General features: G+C 30.2%; 2 protein-coding genes across 2 annotated transcripts; both read left to right on the top strand.

Annotated features, from left to right (window-relative positions):
* The first annotated feature begins 2,582 nt into the window (after positions 1–2,582).
* On the top strand, positions 2,583–4,685 carry Tektin-C (Tektin C). The gene is made up of 3 exons (XM_065504995.1): positions 2,583–2,854; positions 2,921–3,427; positions 3,965–4,685. Exons 1-3 carry the CDS (start codon positions 2,682–2,684, stop codon positions 4,542–4,544), a joined length of 1,260 nt encoding a protein of 419 aa, XP_065361067.1. The 5' UTR covers positions 2,583–2,681; the 3' UTR covers positions 4,545–4,685.
* A 4,117-nt stretch (positions 4,686–8,802) lies between these two features.
* On the top strand, positions 8,803–13,376 carry Bre1 (E3 ubiquitin-protein ligase Bre1). The gene is made up of 4 exons (XM_065503045.1): positions 8,803–8,926; positions 9,167–10,280; positions 10,714–11,615; positions 11,699–13,376. Exons 2-4 carry the CDS (start codon positions 9,171–9,173, stop codon positions 12,783–12,785), a joined length of 3,099 nt encoding a protein of 1,032 aa, XP_065359117.1. The 5' UTR covers positions 8,803–8,926; positions 9,167–9,170; the 3' UTR covers positions 12,786–13,376.
* Positions 13,377–17,918: the final 4,542 nt, after the last annotated feature.

Here is a 17,918-nt window from a genome sequence, read left to right as displayed (position 1 = left end):
AGTTTAACCAAATGTTACAAATAATAATAAAAATAAACCACCATATAAATAACCTACCTGTCAACTTCTACCTCTCCACCCACTTCTTAAAGTCAAATGTCATAAAATAATAAATAAACTGGTACTTCGGAGAAGGGCCATAAAATATTTCCACTTGATTCCAAAAATTTGTTTCTGGGGCACCTGATATTTTAACAATGAAAATCACGTGCGCTGAAAACTACCTCTAGGATTGACTAAAAAAGCAGCAAGATACAAAACTCAGACAAATTTTGGGGGAGGAAAATTAATAGCGGTCGGCCTCATATTGCACCCCTCCAGTGGCTATTATCGGTCAGTTGTTGTGGTTTTTATTTTTAAGGTTTTAGAAACACTTACACACAAATATACAAAACATTTATTTTGATAGATATCCCACTCGCATCCCACTAAGCGACCAAAAAGGTTTTAAAGGAAAAGACCTAAGCTTTCTTTTGAGCAAAAATTAAAAAATGGGTCCATTTTTTTAAAAAAAGTCAACAAAGTTTTTGATTTTGCAAAAAAATTCAAAAATTTTAAATCTTGAGTTACAAAATATTTTTTTTGATAGATATCCCACTCGCTTCCCACTAAGCGATCATATAGGTCGCTTAGGAAAAGACCTAAGCTTTCTTAAAAAAAATAAAAAAAAAAAATAAAAAGGGCCCATTTTGAAAAAAAGTCAAAAATATTTTTGATTTAAAAAAAAAAATCAAAAATATTTTATTAAATTTTTTTAATTTTTTTTTTCGAAAGATTGCATAAATAGCTATCTAAACTATTTGGGACACATTTTGCTAAGAACAATAGGTAATAAGTTATATGGATAAAAAAAACACCTGTTTGGCCAAAATGTCAAATTTTGACCTCCTATAACTCAGAGAGTTCTTGACCGATCTTGTTGAAAAATGGTGTCCGAATTACTATCCAATAGAACTAACATTGGTTCATCGCGATCGGAAGACATCGATTTCAAAAGTTGGTTCACTTGACGTGAAATGCCCCATATGTATATCGTCGATGCGCCTACAAAAATAATTTTTATAGAAGAGCAAAAAATAGATTTTATGTTCGTCAATTAGCTATAGCGTTCAAAAGTTCATTTCATAAAAGTTCTTTTACTTACCGTAAATCAAAAAAATCATTTGTATTATTTAAAAATCTTATACAATTTTTCTTTAGACGATGAAATTGTATTATAATATTTTTCTTTAGACGATGAAATTGTATTATAATATGTACATACGTTTTTGATAATTATTTATTTATTTTATTTATTTTTTTATTTATTTATTAATAATAATCAGTATTGTCGTCTGAAAATACCGCAAGGTAAACAAAAATGTGAGGAAAATCTATATAAGTATGTACAAGTGTACCAGGTATAAATAAAAATAAAGTTTGCAGAAAAATATCAATCAATAAAAAACTAAAATACGAACGATTTCTTGACATACAAAAATGTTTTCAATAATATTTTAATTTGAAAGTATTAATACACAGTATTGACATCTGTAAATACCTTAATATGTGAAAAATTAATTGTTTTTTCATACAAAGTTATTAGTATACGATTTTAAATTATTATTTGTTTAAATCAAAAACATCATGCCCAATCATCCAGGTATAATTTGGCTAAAATGTCAGATGCATAAAAACGTCAAACATAAAATAATTTTCATATTACAATTTTATTTATAAATTCTTTTGAAAGATACATATGCATTCTTGGAAATGTCCAGCAGATAAAATCAAAATTTGAAGTGATGCATGTTGTGTATATTTCCGTAGTTTAACATAAAAGGTAACAACTCTACCTAATAATTCTACCTGGTTGATTGTGCCATGATATCCACTAGAGAATTTCGAAATCGGTTTGGTGCGTAACCAAAACCGATAAGTAAGGCATTCAAATTGTGGAATAAAAAAACTTTACAATAGCTCTTTTTGTAGGCGCACTGACGATATGACATTTATGCGCAGAAGAAATATGCCACTGTAACAAAAGTTTTATGTAAACTCAATACAGAAGTTTATTTGTCAGATTTAAGAGGTTAATACAAATGGCAAAATTTAAGTACACAGAAAAAAAAGTTGGAAGAAATTTGTTTTAATTTTTTTTTCGAAACACCTATTTCAACAAAAAACTTCGCTATTAACGCAAGATGATATAATGCATTTTCCAGATATTAGATACATTAATGGGAGATCAACAAATAGTAAAGAAATTTTGAGTATGAGTTCCTACAATTCTGATTAAACAAAACGTAAATTAGTTTACCATTAAAATTTTAGACATTTTTTCGCAACATCAAAATAAAAATTTAAATAATTTTATAGATTTTATTTCACTGAAAAGTTATACAAACATCAAACAAAGATGGATTATTTATGAATTAATGAAAGTAATTCATACTATTTATGCTCAATCTTTTTCCGTGTATTACTACTGAATACATGCATAGGTATTATTATTATTTTCTACTGTAGTTATGGAAATCGTATACAAAAAAAAAATAAATAAAAATAGTTATAGTCAAAGTAATAACAAATTGAGTTTAGAATTTTCGAGATTGATAACAAGACGTTTAACAAAAAGAACGGAATATACATAGATTAAGAAGAATTAACTAATTTTTGGACATTTTTTAAATTTTACTATAATGTTATCCAATATGAGAACTAAACGCATTTCTGGCATTCATATGTGTGGTAAAAGTATGAGTCAAATGGCCAAATTACCTCCAAAATATTCTGATGAAGATTGGGATTTTAACAATAAAATGAAATTTCGAATAACATGTGACCAGGAAAGGATGGCAGAACGAATAATGGAGTGAGCTTAACGACAAATTTTTGTACATATGCTTGTTTTGTCAAATAATTTAAGATTTATTTATAGGGAATCTCGCCGTGTTGTGGACGATGTTAATGACACGACGCGCAATTGGCAACGTGAAGTTGAACACCATTTACGCGAGAGAGCCAGCGAAATTCGTTTTCTTTGCGATGAATTAAATAAGCAAAAGAAAACGGCGTTATTGGAGGATGAAGCTTTAAACACTTACCGCTGTCGTGTTCTCAATGCCATTGGATTTCTAAAGGAAAAGTCTTTAACAATTTGTCAACGTTGTTTGGTTACGCGAGAAGGACGTTTAGGCGTAGATCTATGTGAAGATGAAGTTGATCGCAATTTACGTCGCGAATTAAAAGTTATCAAAGGATGCCAATGTTTAATGGACAAGGCTTTGAAGGAAACAAACGAACAATTGCGTAAATTACGTGCAACAATGTATTTATTAGATAAAGATTTAGCTCAAAAGGATAAGTCACTGCTGATTGATGAAAAGAACTTGACTCTTAGGGATTCACAAAATTTACGTGGAGGTGATTTAGCCCATCACCATTGGTAAGTTTGATTTGAGTGGAATGTTATTAATTTGAAATTCGAAGTACTAACTCTAAAAATAAAGTTTAGTTCATGAAATTCAGAAAACAACACCATATGATGTTGTTAAAACTCATTTAGTATGTAGCTCTAGTTTTGAGTAACGTATGTATGTATGTTTATGATCAAGGTTGGTTACCGATTTGAATAGGTAAAGAAAGGTATTTTGGCTTATCTCTTTAACGGTATTTGCTGTTATTTTGGTAACGGTTATATCGGTCTGACTTAAATAATTAACAAATTTTGCAAAGGTCTTTAGAGTTGGCAGCATTAACGATAATATCGGTAACGGTAATTGGAGTTATTCGATACCAGTAGTTGAGCTAAAGTGGTATTTTAGTGGTATTTATTTTTTAATATGTTTTAGATGAACATTTTTCGAACTTAACTTATAATTATGAGGTCTCTAGTTCATACATTCGATCTCCACTAAATGAAAACTAGAGAAATATTTATATACATACATATATATACGAAATTCATACCTTTTCATTTTAGCCAATATTCATTAGGTGAATGGCAACATACAACTTATAAAAATTTAGAGTGTAACGCAAAGGAATTAAATTCTGCAGCTCAACTTAGAGCGTATATTGACCTATTGCTGAAACAAGTATGTGAAGACATGGAAAATCAAACTGATCGCACTAACGAAGCTTTCCAACATAGAATAGCCGAATTGCGGCATGTTAAAAAATGTTTGGAAAATAAACACAACGACACAATGAATCATATCAACGAAGTGCAAAATAATATAAATGCATTGGAAAAAGGATTGGCCGATAAACAGAGAGCTCAACAGTTATGTTTGACACGTTTAAGCAATCGTGCAACACGTCCTGGACTAGAATTAACATGTGACGAGGTGCAAGACGCTCTCTATCATGAGCATAACGCTTTAAAAGCGTCCATGTGTAAATTAAATCAGAAGATACAGGAGAATAAAGCATCTTTGCGTTATTTGTTGCATGTGCAAGTAATGCAAGAAGAGGAGATCAATATTAAATCGAATTCTATAAAAATTGATGAAGTAGATTGTATGACTATACGACATGCATTAAAATATTCCTCATTTTAAAAAGATTTGTTGAGACCTACGAAATTTTAATATTTATAACTGCACATGAATAAAATTACAAAGTTTATTTAGTCACCAACACAAATTTGGACTATTTTTAAATAATTGTAAAATATTTTTCACGTTTCAATAAACTTTTAAAATCCACTACATACTCACTAACAAATTACGGTATTTTTATTCTGAACCCTGGCGAATTCATTATAAGATGAGAGCGATCAAGGTGTATTTAATAAGGTGCCATCGGCAGCACAGGTGATTACAGAAATAGCACGCAGAAATGTCAAACTACACACATAAAAAATATTCGCCCGTACTATATATAAAAAATAAGTGAATTCGCCTGTATTTATTTCAATTCGCCACTGCTATCACCTTGTTAAATACGCCTTGAGAGCGATTCTGCAACAAATACAAATCGTCACCTATAATGCAAAATAACGTAACATCACTTTTCATAAGTTTATAGGTGAAGCAAAAAACGATATAAAATGAAAACTAGAGATATTGAAACAAAATTTTCAAATCTGAATTACAATGACTCTAGAAATATATTTTATAAAAAAAAATAATTTTTTCAAAGCACACTTTAAGACAAGGTGCATTTAATAAATAAATAAATACGCCTTGCTTTAAGATATGTGGCTTACGTTTTTTTGAATTGTTATTTTCTGAAACAAAAAAACGTATCATCAATATAAATTTTTATGAAAAAATAAAAACTGAAACAAAAATATTTTTTTTATTTTAAATAAAAGCAGTTTATTATTTTATTATGTTTTTTTTTATTTTAATTACTAACAACTACTTTTTTAAACTAAAAATGGTTCTTAATTAAATTTTCATTAAGACTGTAAAAAATATTCAATTGCAACAAATTTATTAAAAAAAATATGGAAACTACCTAAAATAAGGTAAAAACTATTTATTAATTAATTACTCTAAGCGTATACCTTATTTTGTTTAAGAAAATCATATACTTGATGATACTTTAGTTTCTATTTTGGTTATAACTTGGATATTTCTGATAGTAAAAGTTTAAAATTTTGTACACATATGTAATATGATGCAGTGAATCGTAATCAGTAATAAAACCAATTTCGAATTTTTTGATGATACGTTGTTTTGCATTTTAGGTGACGAAATACTACATGCAATTTGTTTATGATGACTGGAACTGTCAAAGTCTGATGTTTTTTTTTGTTGATTTTACGCAAGGCGAATTCATATAAGGTGTACTCGTCCCTACAACAATTACAACAATACAAAAACAACATACATTTTGTTTTTGCTTTTTACCCAATTTGACTGCTTGAGCCCCTAAACAAGTGAAGTGAAATCAATTGTGCTATCGAAACCATAATGCCTAATTAATAAGGTGAATGCATGGCGTAATGATTATAAGGTGTATGCGTTACGGCAACAAATACAACAATACAAAAACATATAACTTTTATAGTGTCAAAAACAACTGACATAATGTATACAAACTACTGCAAACAAAATTTTGACAAGATTAAAGTTGTAAACAAACTCGAGCAAAAAAATAATCAGCTGTTTGATTAATGTCACCTTGTATATCATTACACCATGGGCACAGAATATACAGAAGTGTCAAATTTGACGTTTAAAAAACGCCAAATCAGATGTTAGGGCAGTTCTCATAAAAAGAGATAGCAATATATTTTGTACTACAATATCAGTGATGTGTTAAAGCAAAACGCTATATACAACACGAATTTGGTAGACAAAGAAATGTGAACAAAACAAACAAATAAATTTGAAAGACAATTTTTTCGTAGTCTGTGGCACAAAATTTTTTAAAATGGAAAATTATAAAAATGTGTGTATTGTTTACGTGTAAATTTAAATGAAACAAAATTCTTGGTTGTTTTTTACATTTGCAAAATAAAACTCCACATGTACAATGGCAATTAAAAGTGAAATATTACAAAAATAAATGATTGCATCAAACTAAATCATAAAGAAATTGAATTATTGCGGCAGAAAATTAAGACTAAAACAAAATGAAAAGGGCAGTTACTAAAAATGAAACAAATATAGAACTATATTATTTTCTGTTTCGTGACGCCTCTGTATACTTTGTGCCATGGGCAAGGCGAATTTATATACCAGGTGGTGTTGATAGCACAGCTGATTAATGTTGTTTGGATGTTTGAGCTGTCAAATGTAAAAGTAACAAAAACAACAGGCAAACTTTGACAGCTTAAACCACATAAACAAAAACAAATTGCAAGTGGTTTTTGTAAATGTTGTAGAATCGACACCACCTGGTATATAAATTCGCATTGACCATGGGTGAATGTGTCGCGGCAAGGCGAATCTATTGAAGGTGACGACAGAACTACAACATGTACAAAAACAACAGGTACTTTGTTTTTGTAAAAAGATAAGTGAACAGTCAAAGTTGCCTGTGGTTGTTTCTGCTTTTGTGTTTGTTGTATTTTTCGCCACAACAAACACAAGTGAATTGATAGTTCACTTGTCTAAACAACTGAATAAAAAAATAATCAGCTGTTCTTCTGTCGTCACCTTCTATAGATTCGCCTTGGTGTCGCGGCAACAAATGCAAAAACAACTGGCGTTTTGTTGTTCAAATGAAAAAAATAATTTTTCTAGTGCTTTTTGACAGAGGGTTAAGAATTTAGTACTATTATGTACAACTCTGTTTTGTCGTATCACAATTTTTAGCATTTGTATAGGTTAAAAGCAAAGTAAATTAATATTAATATTAATTTACTTTGGTTAAAAGGTTGGAAATACACAGTAATGATAATTAGCGATTTCTAAAGTGTAGTAATTTTAATTTAGGTATTAGCGTTTCCTTGTAACATAATGTCAAATTCTATCGCTTAAGATAGGGTCACACATGACAAATATTTGACGATAAAGACATAACCACTAAATAAAATACATTTGAATGCTTTTATTTATTTGAAAAACTTATTTTACTTAGGATGATTCGAAAGAAAAAATTTAGTTTTATTTTATTTGATGCTGTTTGATCTTACAAAACACTTGTAAGAGTAAACACGTCAAACAAATTTGTGCTAAAAAAGTGGTTACGCTTTTTTGAGCAAATATTTGCCATGTGTGACCCTACCTTTACATAGAAATATTACATGCAGACCGCATGTTTGACATATAACAGACATATTGTTTTCCTTTACTGTGTTGTGACTGTCAAAGTCAATATATAAAAAACAATCAGCTGTTCTACCTTGTTAACCTAGCGTTTACACATGCAAGTAACAGTTCGAAAAACACAATACATACATACTTTTGCACTAACACAATCACACATGCAGCCACTTGCAGCTCACTGCCTACTGAATTTAGGTGGACAGTGATTTTCGACACTTTCATACAAGTGATGACAAATAGAGTTGCCAATAAATAGCTTTTAAAAAATTTATCAGAAGGTGGTAAAATAATAATTATATTTTTAACTTATTTTATGTATTTTTGTAAAAGAAAATAGTACAAATGACCACTAATGCTTATCGTTTTCGTAAAAATAGCAATTTCATTAGTTTTAATAAATAAAATTGTTACTAATATCTATAAAAATTGTTAACCTAACATTTTCCCCAGAAATTTTTATATTTGAATATCATGGTAACACTTTATTGTTATGAATAAAAATAATAAAATTTGGTTTCAAGCCGCAAATGGACTTAAAAATAACAAATGCTGATATATAAAAGGTTTATTTATCGAATTAGCTGTAATATTCTTATATTTGTGGCATTTTGAAGACATCATTCTCCTTCGCTAACATTTACAAAATGAACTTTTACTTGCATGTGTAAACGCTCAAGCAACTTGTAGACATTTCGATGTATTTTCGACATTTTCGATAATAATACGTATTATCAACTTTCATCAATCTACTTGCATGTGTAAACGCAGCGTAAATCTGCCATAGCAGGAACGAATAAATAAACACAACAGGGAAACACGAAACAATTTATTTTTATGCGGTTTTTAGATGAACTGGTTTTGCTGTACAGAAAATTGTTATCTCTTGGAGCAAAACGGCTCGTTAAATTGGTTTATAGAGTTATTCGGCGCTGATCGATTTACTTAAGGTATTGATAGTATAGGGCTTAATAAATTGAAATTTGTTTTAATGTTTTAAAAATCCATAAAATTATTTAGCGTTTAATCTAACAAATATATTTGTCACAAATTTAGCGGTTTTTGTTGAACAAATTTACCATTACTGGTAGTTGTCAAAACAACGCACACATACATATTTTTTTATTCTTATAGACGGCATTTTTTCTGATATTCGTGGAGAATATTTTTGTCAGGTCTTTTTATATAAATTTTTAGGGAAAATACTAATAAAATAGACTGTAAGTGTGCTTATTTAATAATATATTTTAAACATAATACAATTTCATATACAAATATTGTATAGTTTTTGTGTTATTTGGCAAAACATAATTACGCTGTGTGGTTTCCAACTCGACATATTTTGTTACTAGATTATAAATTTTCAATTTAAAACCTGTAAATAAATATGGAAAACGATGTACATACTTCCCAATGCATTGAAATTGAACAAATCGCTATTTTATTTAATTACATTTCAGAAGAATGTCTAAACGTGCTGCTGACGACAACAGCGGTGTTGGCAGTTCGGGTAACACCGCTGCTAACACCAATCTCGGCCAACCACCCATTAAAAAAGTACATTTTGAGCCACATCTAATTGGGCCCGTATCTACTTTGGAGGAAATGGATATTAAAGTATTAGAATTTCAAAATAAAAAATTAGCTCAACGCATTGAGCAAAGAATGCGCACAGAGGCCGAACTGAGGCATCGCATAGAACAATTGGAAAAACGTCAAACACAAGACGACGCAGTTCTCAATGTGGTTAACCGGTATTGGAACCAATTAAATGAAGATATACGTGTGCTGCTGCAAAGGTTCGATGCCGAAACAGCCGACGAACTTGAGAATCGCAATGAAAATGAGGTTACGACATCATTTTTGACGCAGTTGTCCACTTGGGACAAGGAAGAACTTGACGATAAACTTGCCAATCGAGTACAAGTCTCTAAGAGGGCTGTGGCCAAAATTGTTCAAGTTATTGACAGAATTATGCAAAGAAATGAAAAAATTACTATGTCTTTAAAAGGAGAGCCGTCAACTACGGGTCCGTCCTCATCTACTTCAGAAACAGGAGATGAATCACAGACAGACTCCACTGCTGCTAATAACATACCCAACATTGAAGAGACTCTTAAGCAAACCCACATTGAAATTATGACAGAAAATTGTAATTTACAAAATCTTAATACTTCTCTTCATGAAAAATTTCATACAATGTCTCTAAAAATGAAAGAATATCAAGATGCCTTGACTGCCAAAGAGACAGAGAATGCAGAACTCAAGAATCAAATTGATGAGTTGCAATACGATTTGGAAAAAATCCATTGTCGAAATGACAAACTTGAGAACCATTTGGCTGAGGCTATAGAAAAACTAAAGGCCTACCATCAAATGCATGGCGATCCCAATAAAAGCTCCTCAACTTCCAAGGGTTCAGGACACACTCATGTTAGTAGTCATCAGGTTGAAGATCTGCAAAAAGAACTTGAAGAAAACCGAGATTTGGCCAACAATCGTTTACAAGAACTGGACAAACTACATGCTACGCATCGAGAGACCTTAAAAGAAGTTGAAAAACTTAAAATGGATGTAAGTTGAGAAATTTAACGTATTGATAATTATTATAAACATAATAGAGTAGTATTATTTTAGGACATTTTTTGCTTGAAAGGCAATACCATACTTTTTAAACCATTGAGAAATATTAGGATATTATGACAATATGGCATGATAGGAGATCTTGTGAATTGACCAATTGTGTTTTTGTTAATTTTACCTGAAGATGCTACACAATGGAGTAGCGAAATATTGGAAATGAAAACATATACTATTTTATAAATCTGTTCTCTAGCTCAATTAACAATAATTAAAGTTAAATTTTACTATGAAAGGCGGTGTTTTCTAAATTAAAGAAATCAGACAAATTTTATGAACTAATTTTGCCAAAAAATATCAGATCTACTGACTTTTGACAGAGTTTGAACTTGTTAAAAAACTTATACATATATGATTTGTTTTGCAGATTCGCCAACTCCCCGAGTCGGTAATTGTGGAAACAACCGAGTATAAATGTTTACAATCTCAATTTTCGGTTTTGTACAATGAATCGATGCAAATTAAAACGATGTTAGATGAAACCAGAAATCAACTACAAACTAGCAAGAATCAGCATTTACGTCAAATCGAAGTAATGGAAAGTGAAGAATTGATTGCACAGAAGAAGGTTCGAAGTGAAATGATTCAAATGGAGGATGTCCTTGCACAAATACGTAAAGAATATGAAGCTCTGCGTATTGAATTTGAGCAAAATATGGCGGCAAATGAGCAGACGGCTCCCATAAACAGGGAAATGAGACATTTGATAACATCTTTGCAAAATCATAACGGCCAATTGAAGGGAGAGGTACAACGATATAAACGTAAATATAAGGACGCATCGGCAGATAATGTTAAATTGCGCAGAGAATTAGAAGAATCGACAGCCAAATTGGAGGGTACGAAATTACAAAATACACCAGGACAGGCAGGAAATGGCGAAGATATTAAGCAAGAGGGTAGTGGGAACATTAAAGAAGAGTTTCCTGGCAACTCGGGTAATTCAGCGAATACCAGTGGCGTGGGAACAGACGGTAGTGTTGCTGTAAAAGAAGAAGGTGCAGCCATTAAATCGGAAGATGAAACTATGGATGACGATTTTAATAAGGATCAAAAAGAAGGAATCAAAAAGGAGCTTGCATCACCGGGAGGTCCAGATAAAAAAGAAAATCAAACCGGATCTAATACTTCTAGTTCCACACCTGCTGGTGGTGCGGTTACAGCTGCAACGGCTGTTAAACAAGAAAAAGACGCTAAGGATGTTCAAAAAATTAAAGATGTTAAAGTTCAAGAATCTGAAATAGTACGCGACCTAAAAGCCCAATTAAAGTAAGTTATCCCGAATTACAAGCGTATTACATAATTTGTGTATTTTTTTTTAACGTACTTTCAATATATTGTTTTCATTTTAGAAAAGCTCTCAATGATCAAAAAGAAATGAAACTTCTGTTGGACATGTATAAAGGTGTGTCCAAAGATCAACGTGACAAGGTCCAGTTGATGGCAACTGAAAAGAAATTAAGATCCGAAATCGAAGAATTGCGCCAGCAGTTGAAAAAATTACAGGAAAGCAAAAGAGAGGAGCGCAAAAAACTTGCCGACGAAGAAGCCCTACGTAAAATCAAACAACTGGAAGAACAAAAATATGAATTGCAAAAACAAGTGGCCAGCCAAAAGCCTCCCGATAACTGGGGACCTGCTGGGCCCAATTATGCGCGTCCCTTTGTAGGTTCTCATGAAGAAGAGGCCTTGCTAAACGAAATGGAAGTAACCGGTCAAGCATTCGAAGACATGCAGGAGCAAAATTCTCGTCTTATACAACAGTTGCGTGAAAAAGATGATGCTAATTTCAAATTGATGTCTGAACGCATTAAAGCCAATCAAATGCACAAACTACTAAGAGAGGAAAAACAAATCTTAGAAGATCAAATGACTACACGGGATACACAAATAGAAGCCATGCATATAGTTTTGCGTAAACTCGAGGAAAAGGAAAGGAGTTTACAAGCTACAGTAGCTGCTATTGAAAAAGAGCTTGCACTGCGGCAACAAGCCATGGAAATGCATAAGCGTAAAGCAATTGAATCAGCCCAATCAGCAGCCGATCTTAAATTACATTTGGAAAAATATCACGCCCAAATGAAAGAGGCCCAACAGGTGGTTGCAGAGAAGACAAGTTCCTTGGAAGCCGAAGCCTATAAAACTAAACGTTTGCAAGAAGAATTGGCTCAATTCAAACGTAAAGCAGAACGTATGAAGAAAATCGAAATGGCCGGTACAACCATTGATGAAGTTATGCTCGAAGAGATCCGTGAATACAAGGAGACCCTCACCTGCCCATCTTGCAAAGTTAAACGTAAAGATGCCGTACTCTCTAAATGTTTCCATGTCTTTTGCTACGATTGTTTGCGTACGCGCTACGAGACAAGACAGCGCAAATGTCCCAAGTGTAATTGTGCCTTCGGTGCCAATGATTATCATCGTTTGTATTTAACTTAAGCTAGTTTAGTTAAATTACAGTTATCGCATAGGATGAATATTTAATATATACACACACATAATAACAAACATACACATAGAGCAAGTCATAGAGAGGAAACTCTGCTGACATAAATCTAAGACCGAGGAGTATTCCGTAAATCGATTCTTCAAAAAAACAAAAAAAAAACACTTTCAATTTACCAATGTATGCATATAAATTCGTACCTTTTCATTTTGGATCGAGTTGCCGAATTGTCGTCCTGGTAAGAATGTATTTTAATACACTGTATGAAACCAATAACAATTTATTTTGTTTGGTTTTTTTCCGAGTTTTAGCTCTATGCCTTCCTCTATGCACATCCCTACATAATAACAGAGAAACATACTCACTTATAAACATTCATACACTTCCATTTTTGTTTAATGTGTTTATTTAACATGATGTTTTTTTTATTTTAATTTTAAATCAAACAAAATATACATGAACATAATCCCAAAGGATTATATTTTTTAAATGAAACTTAAAATTAATGCTTTAGATGGACATAAAGCAAAAAGCGAATTAATAAATAATAATAAATATATATATAACAAAAAATATATAAAATATCCATTTGGTTTTAAATTTAACATTTTTATTTGTAACGGCTATTTATTACAAAGATCGTCGACCCGACAACAAAAAGTTCTATGTGTTTTTGTATAATTTTTCAGGAGAGCATAAAACAATTCAATTAAAAATGGTAAAAATATATATACTACTAATAAGTTATTTTGAATATGTATTATCAAATAAAATATTTCAAAAACTACACAAAAGACTTTTTGTTGTCGCCACGACTTTGTGAGGGGGGATTCTCGTGAAGCCATATTTGTTTCAAAAGAACCATACGCAATTTTTGAATTATGTATACTATTTGAGAAGTTATTCACACAAAAATGGGAAAAACTAATAACAAATGCAGAAAAAATAGCAACAAAAATGTTTACGCTGGCCAAAGAAATAATATTTCAGAAGCTAAAGGTTTTTCAGAACAAATTTTGAATTACGTTATGTTTTCTCATAATAGGTCTGTTCATATACTTTCCCAGTAAATACTTGCAACGAGAGATTAAAATCAAAATTTACAAAATTACTCTCTTAAATTCTCAAAATTAGTAAAAAGTAAATGAACGCTTTTCCAGTAACAATTGTTTTATACACAACATTTTCATATTGTTTTCCTTTTAAAATGTATAAATACTCACATTTTCTTAAATTTTATTGAAAATTATTTTTTTATATTTTTCACCACAAAAATAAAATTGTAAATAAATAAACAATAACAAATAACAATAAAACATATGAAATATAAGCTGCTAACTATTACGAGTTCAAAATAGAACTTGTAATACTTTGCAACTAGAGAACAATCTCTAAAATTTATACGCTCATGATTTTTTCTCTACTTGCAAGTTTTTTGAGTTAATGAATGCTTTTCCAGTAACAATTGTTACTAACTATATAGTAACAACTTTTAGTTATTGAACAGAGCTAATATTTTAAAATTTAAAATGAAGGGGGTTATATAGTGTAATTCGATTCGAAAGCAAATCATTTGAATTTGTATGCTTTGAAAATGATTTCTTTCGAATCGAATTACACTATGACCTGTTAATGATAAGATATAGAAAGTGGAGTATCAAGTTTTCCAAAAAAAAAGTATGTGGCTCTCAATCAATACAGAAAAAAAATAATGTTATTTTTACTGTTAGAGCATCCGTCAAATTCCATGTATAGAAGAGAGTTTGTAGATAATTTTAAAATAAAAGCTCAAAAAAGTGCGAACATGGGTAATTTAAACACCTGTAGATAAAATCCTTCAACTGTCACAAAAGTGCATGGATGTGATCCATTTGTTTCTTACATTACATTAATACAATGTACTATTTGATAATCATCATGATATCTCACTGTAATAATACCTTTAGGCTTAAATTGCTGGCACATTTTCAACAGAATGCTTCTTAAATAATATTTACCTTTTATTGTTTACTAAATATTTAACTACTTATCCATTCTTAAAGTGCATTTTTTAATAATGGACTGTTTGTTATCTCTTTTTTACTACTATTTTTTTTATTTTTCATTGTAAATTTATATTGCGGATGGGGGGGGGAGCCATTTAAAATACATACTGGGGCCGAATTACCGCATTCGATATTGAGTAAAATCGATCGTGATTTCCTTATTTGATATTACGGCATTCGATATCCAGCATGAAATTTAGTACATTTTGTTATAATTACGATATCGAAATTATTTTTCGATACGATAGTTCATTCGATCACGAATGCGATAATTCGGCCCCTGTTTTCAATTAAAATTTCAATTTAAATTTTTCTTTATTTCAGTTTAATTTTACGTTATATATACTCAGGAATTGTTAATTTGTAATATAATTTAAGGGCCTTTAAAGGCTTATATTACATAAATTGTGAATCATAATATTAATAGGCAAGTCGATTTCTTAGACCCCTTTTACGCTCGCATTATACATTCAATTTGGGCAAGAAATATACCATTTTAAAGGGATTTATTCACAGAAGTGCAGAATATATATTTTATTCAAATCGGTTCAGTTTTTTAGAAGTTATAAGCGTTGAAAGATGTTACTAGCACATATGCAAAAACGTGTACATGTGAACCTTAAGTAAATAAATAAGAGAAACAATTAACAGTATTGATTTCGCTCTGTTTTAAGTGAGAGTTGTTATAAAAAACAAAGAATAACCCCAGTGATGTTAACTTTTTAATTTCGATTACCGTACAGCCCTAAAAAAATTACCGTTTTTTAGGTAAAATTACCGTATCCAAAGTTTAGTACAAAAATAATAATATTTTGTTATTGAAACAGGGTTATTTTTATAATTCTATATAAAAATATTCAAATATATTCAAAACTCTCTATCTTAAAAAACAACTTTTCAGGAAAGCCAAAAAACTGTTTTTTGTCGCGTATTACTTGAGTTATTAAAATTCGGTATGCTAGAGAGTTTTTCTTCTCAAAATATTCAATGTGTATATAAAAATGAAAAGATAGAGGATTTTGCATTTTAATAGAATTAAATTATTTTGATTTCATTTATGCCATCTGTCAGTTTTTAACGTGATTTATTTAAGATAACGGCTAATAATACAACATAAGATAAAAAAAAACTTTAAAAGTAGACACTTTTTAAGCAAACTCCAACTTTAACCATTTATTTTTATGCCATGGAAATTATATTCTCCAAAAACAAAATGGTAAAATATTTTCATGGTAATTCATTTTTTTAAATGATTGAAAAATGTAAAATTCATGTTCAGCATTCAAAAATTAGTAGGAAAACATGAATTGCAAGAAGAAATTATTCCAAAAAAATATTTGAAAATTATTTGAAAAGATAGAGGCTTTTGCATTCGGAAAAAAATAATTGTATAACATAGAGAAATAACAAAAATGCAAATAAAACAGCAAAAGACAATAGGTTGTAAGAAATTCACACCATAGATTTATTTCTATTTATTTAAATTCATCCATTTCAACAGCTTCTGGGAAATGCAAAACTAAAGGAATTATAAATTAAAATTAAACTTCATTTTTGCAGGTCATGTTAATAGTCAGTTGTAAAAAATCAGCATTATCTTATGGTAGACTTTTTTTGTGGTCTGTTAAAAATGAATTTTTTTCTACAATCACGTGTTTTAAACATTATTAATTTAATTTTAAAGTCAAATGGGAATATTTTGCTATTGAAGAACATACATATGTAACAATATAGTATATTTAGTGTATATGTTTAATTTTATAATAATTTCAATAAACCACGTGGTCGGCTAATGTGGTATAGCTTAAGAATTTCAAGCAAATAATATGCCAAAGAAATGTGAAGTATGAAAATGGGCAGCGGAAGATTTTAATGATGTTTCGCATCAGTCATTCAATGTCTCCTACGAAGCGAAGAATGTATTGAGGAGCTTCTGGTAAGCTTGGTCAGCCGCCAACTTTAACCGCATCCATTAAAGATGATTTAAATAAAACGCAACTCATTTACAAATTAAAATACTATGTATCGGTTATGCGGTTTGGTATACAATATTAAAAGAACATGGTGTACCACATTACCCGCCAATTTTTTCAATGGCTTGTTTATGGGTGTTTTCTCTTTTTCCCAAATTTCTCTGAAACTTGAACTTAAAAGACTTTTTACTTTCATGGATGTAAACCTAACACTTGTAGTAAAACACCAGCTGAAAACTGTTCCAATCGAATTAAGATTCTTAAAATTATAGTCAAATAAAAAATAGGTATACCACATTACCCGAACTTACTCTATAGATCAAATCTGCCGGAGATTGGAGCAAATCATGAATGGGGTTGTGCAAATAGATTAGATTTTAATGCACATAAGACAAAATGTTGTCTTACTGTCTCATGTTGCTTCATCTGATTTTATGGGCGTTATAAATATTAAGGAATCAAAAGCTCTTAATGTTCGAGACATGAGAATTCAGTGTGGTATCCGCTGGACTAAATACATTTTTCAAATGTCGTTTTTCTGAAATAAATTATTAATAAAATTTACATAAATTAAAAATATGTTGACAAATGTATGATTTGTTTAAGGCGCTATTATTTTTTGTTTAAGGCCTTATTCATAAACATTTTTTAAATTTAAACAACGTTTTAAAATCAAATTTTGTATGGACATTTTTCTTTAAGACATTAGCGGTATTCACAATGGCCTGGTAATGTAGACTATAAACAAAATACATTACAAATTCAAATGTTTGTCAATAAATAGCCTTTTTACTAGGCCAAGTACTTTACATTGTGAATACCGCTATTGTTTAAATTTAAATTTGTGGCTTATAATTTAAATTATTTAAAGGCTACTTAAGTTATTTCGTTAACGGTAGCTAACATTGATTTTCAGCTACAAAATAAGCTTGAAACTCATTTGCATAATCTTTATCACGTAGAAACATTTTCAAACAAAAGAAAAACTAAGCTTAAAATGGATTTGGGATTATAATATGAAAATTAACTTAAATGAAACAATACAAAAATAATTAGTAAATATTTTTTGTCATTAAATTAATTAAAAAAAAAAAATATTAAAACCAAA

The sequence above is a fragment of the Calliphora vicina genome, chromosome 3 (assembly GCF_958450345.1).
Source record: "Calliphora vicina chromosome 3, idCalVici1.1, whole genome shotgun sequence".
NCBI classification, from domain to species: Eukaryota; Metazoa; Arthropoda; class Insecta; order Diptera; family Calliphoridae; genus Calliphora; species Calliphora vicina.
Note: the sequence above shows the minus strand (reverse complement) of the source record. Positions and strands in the feature narration are given on the sequence as shown.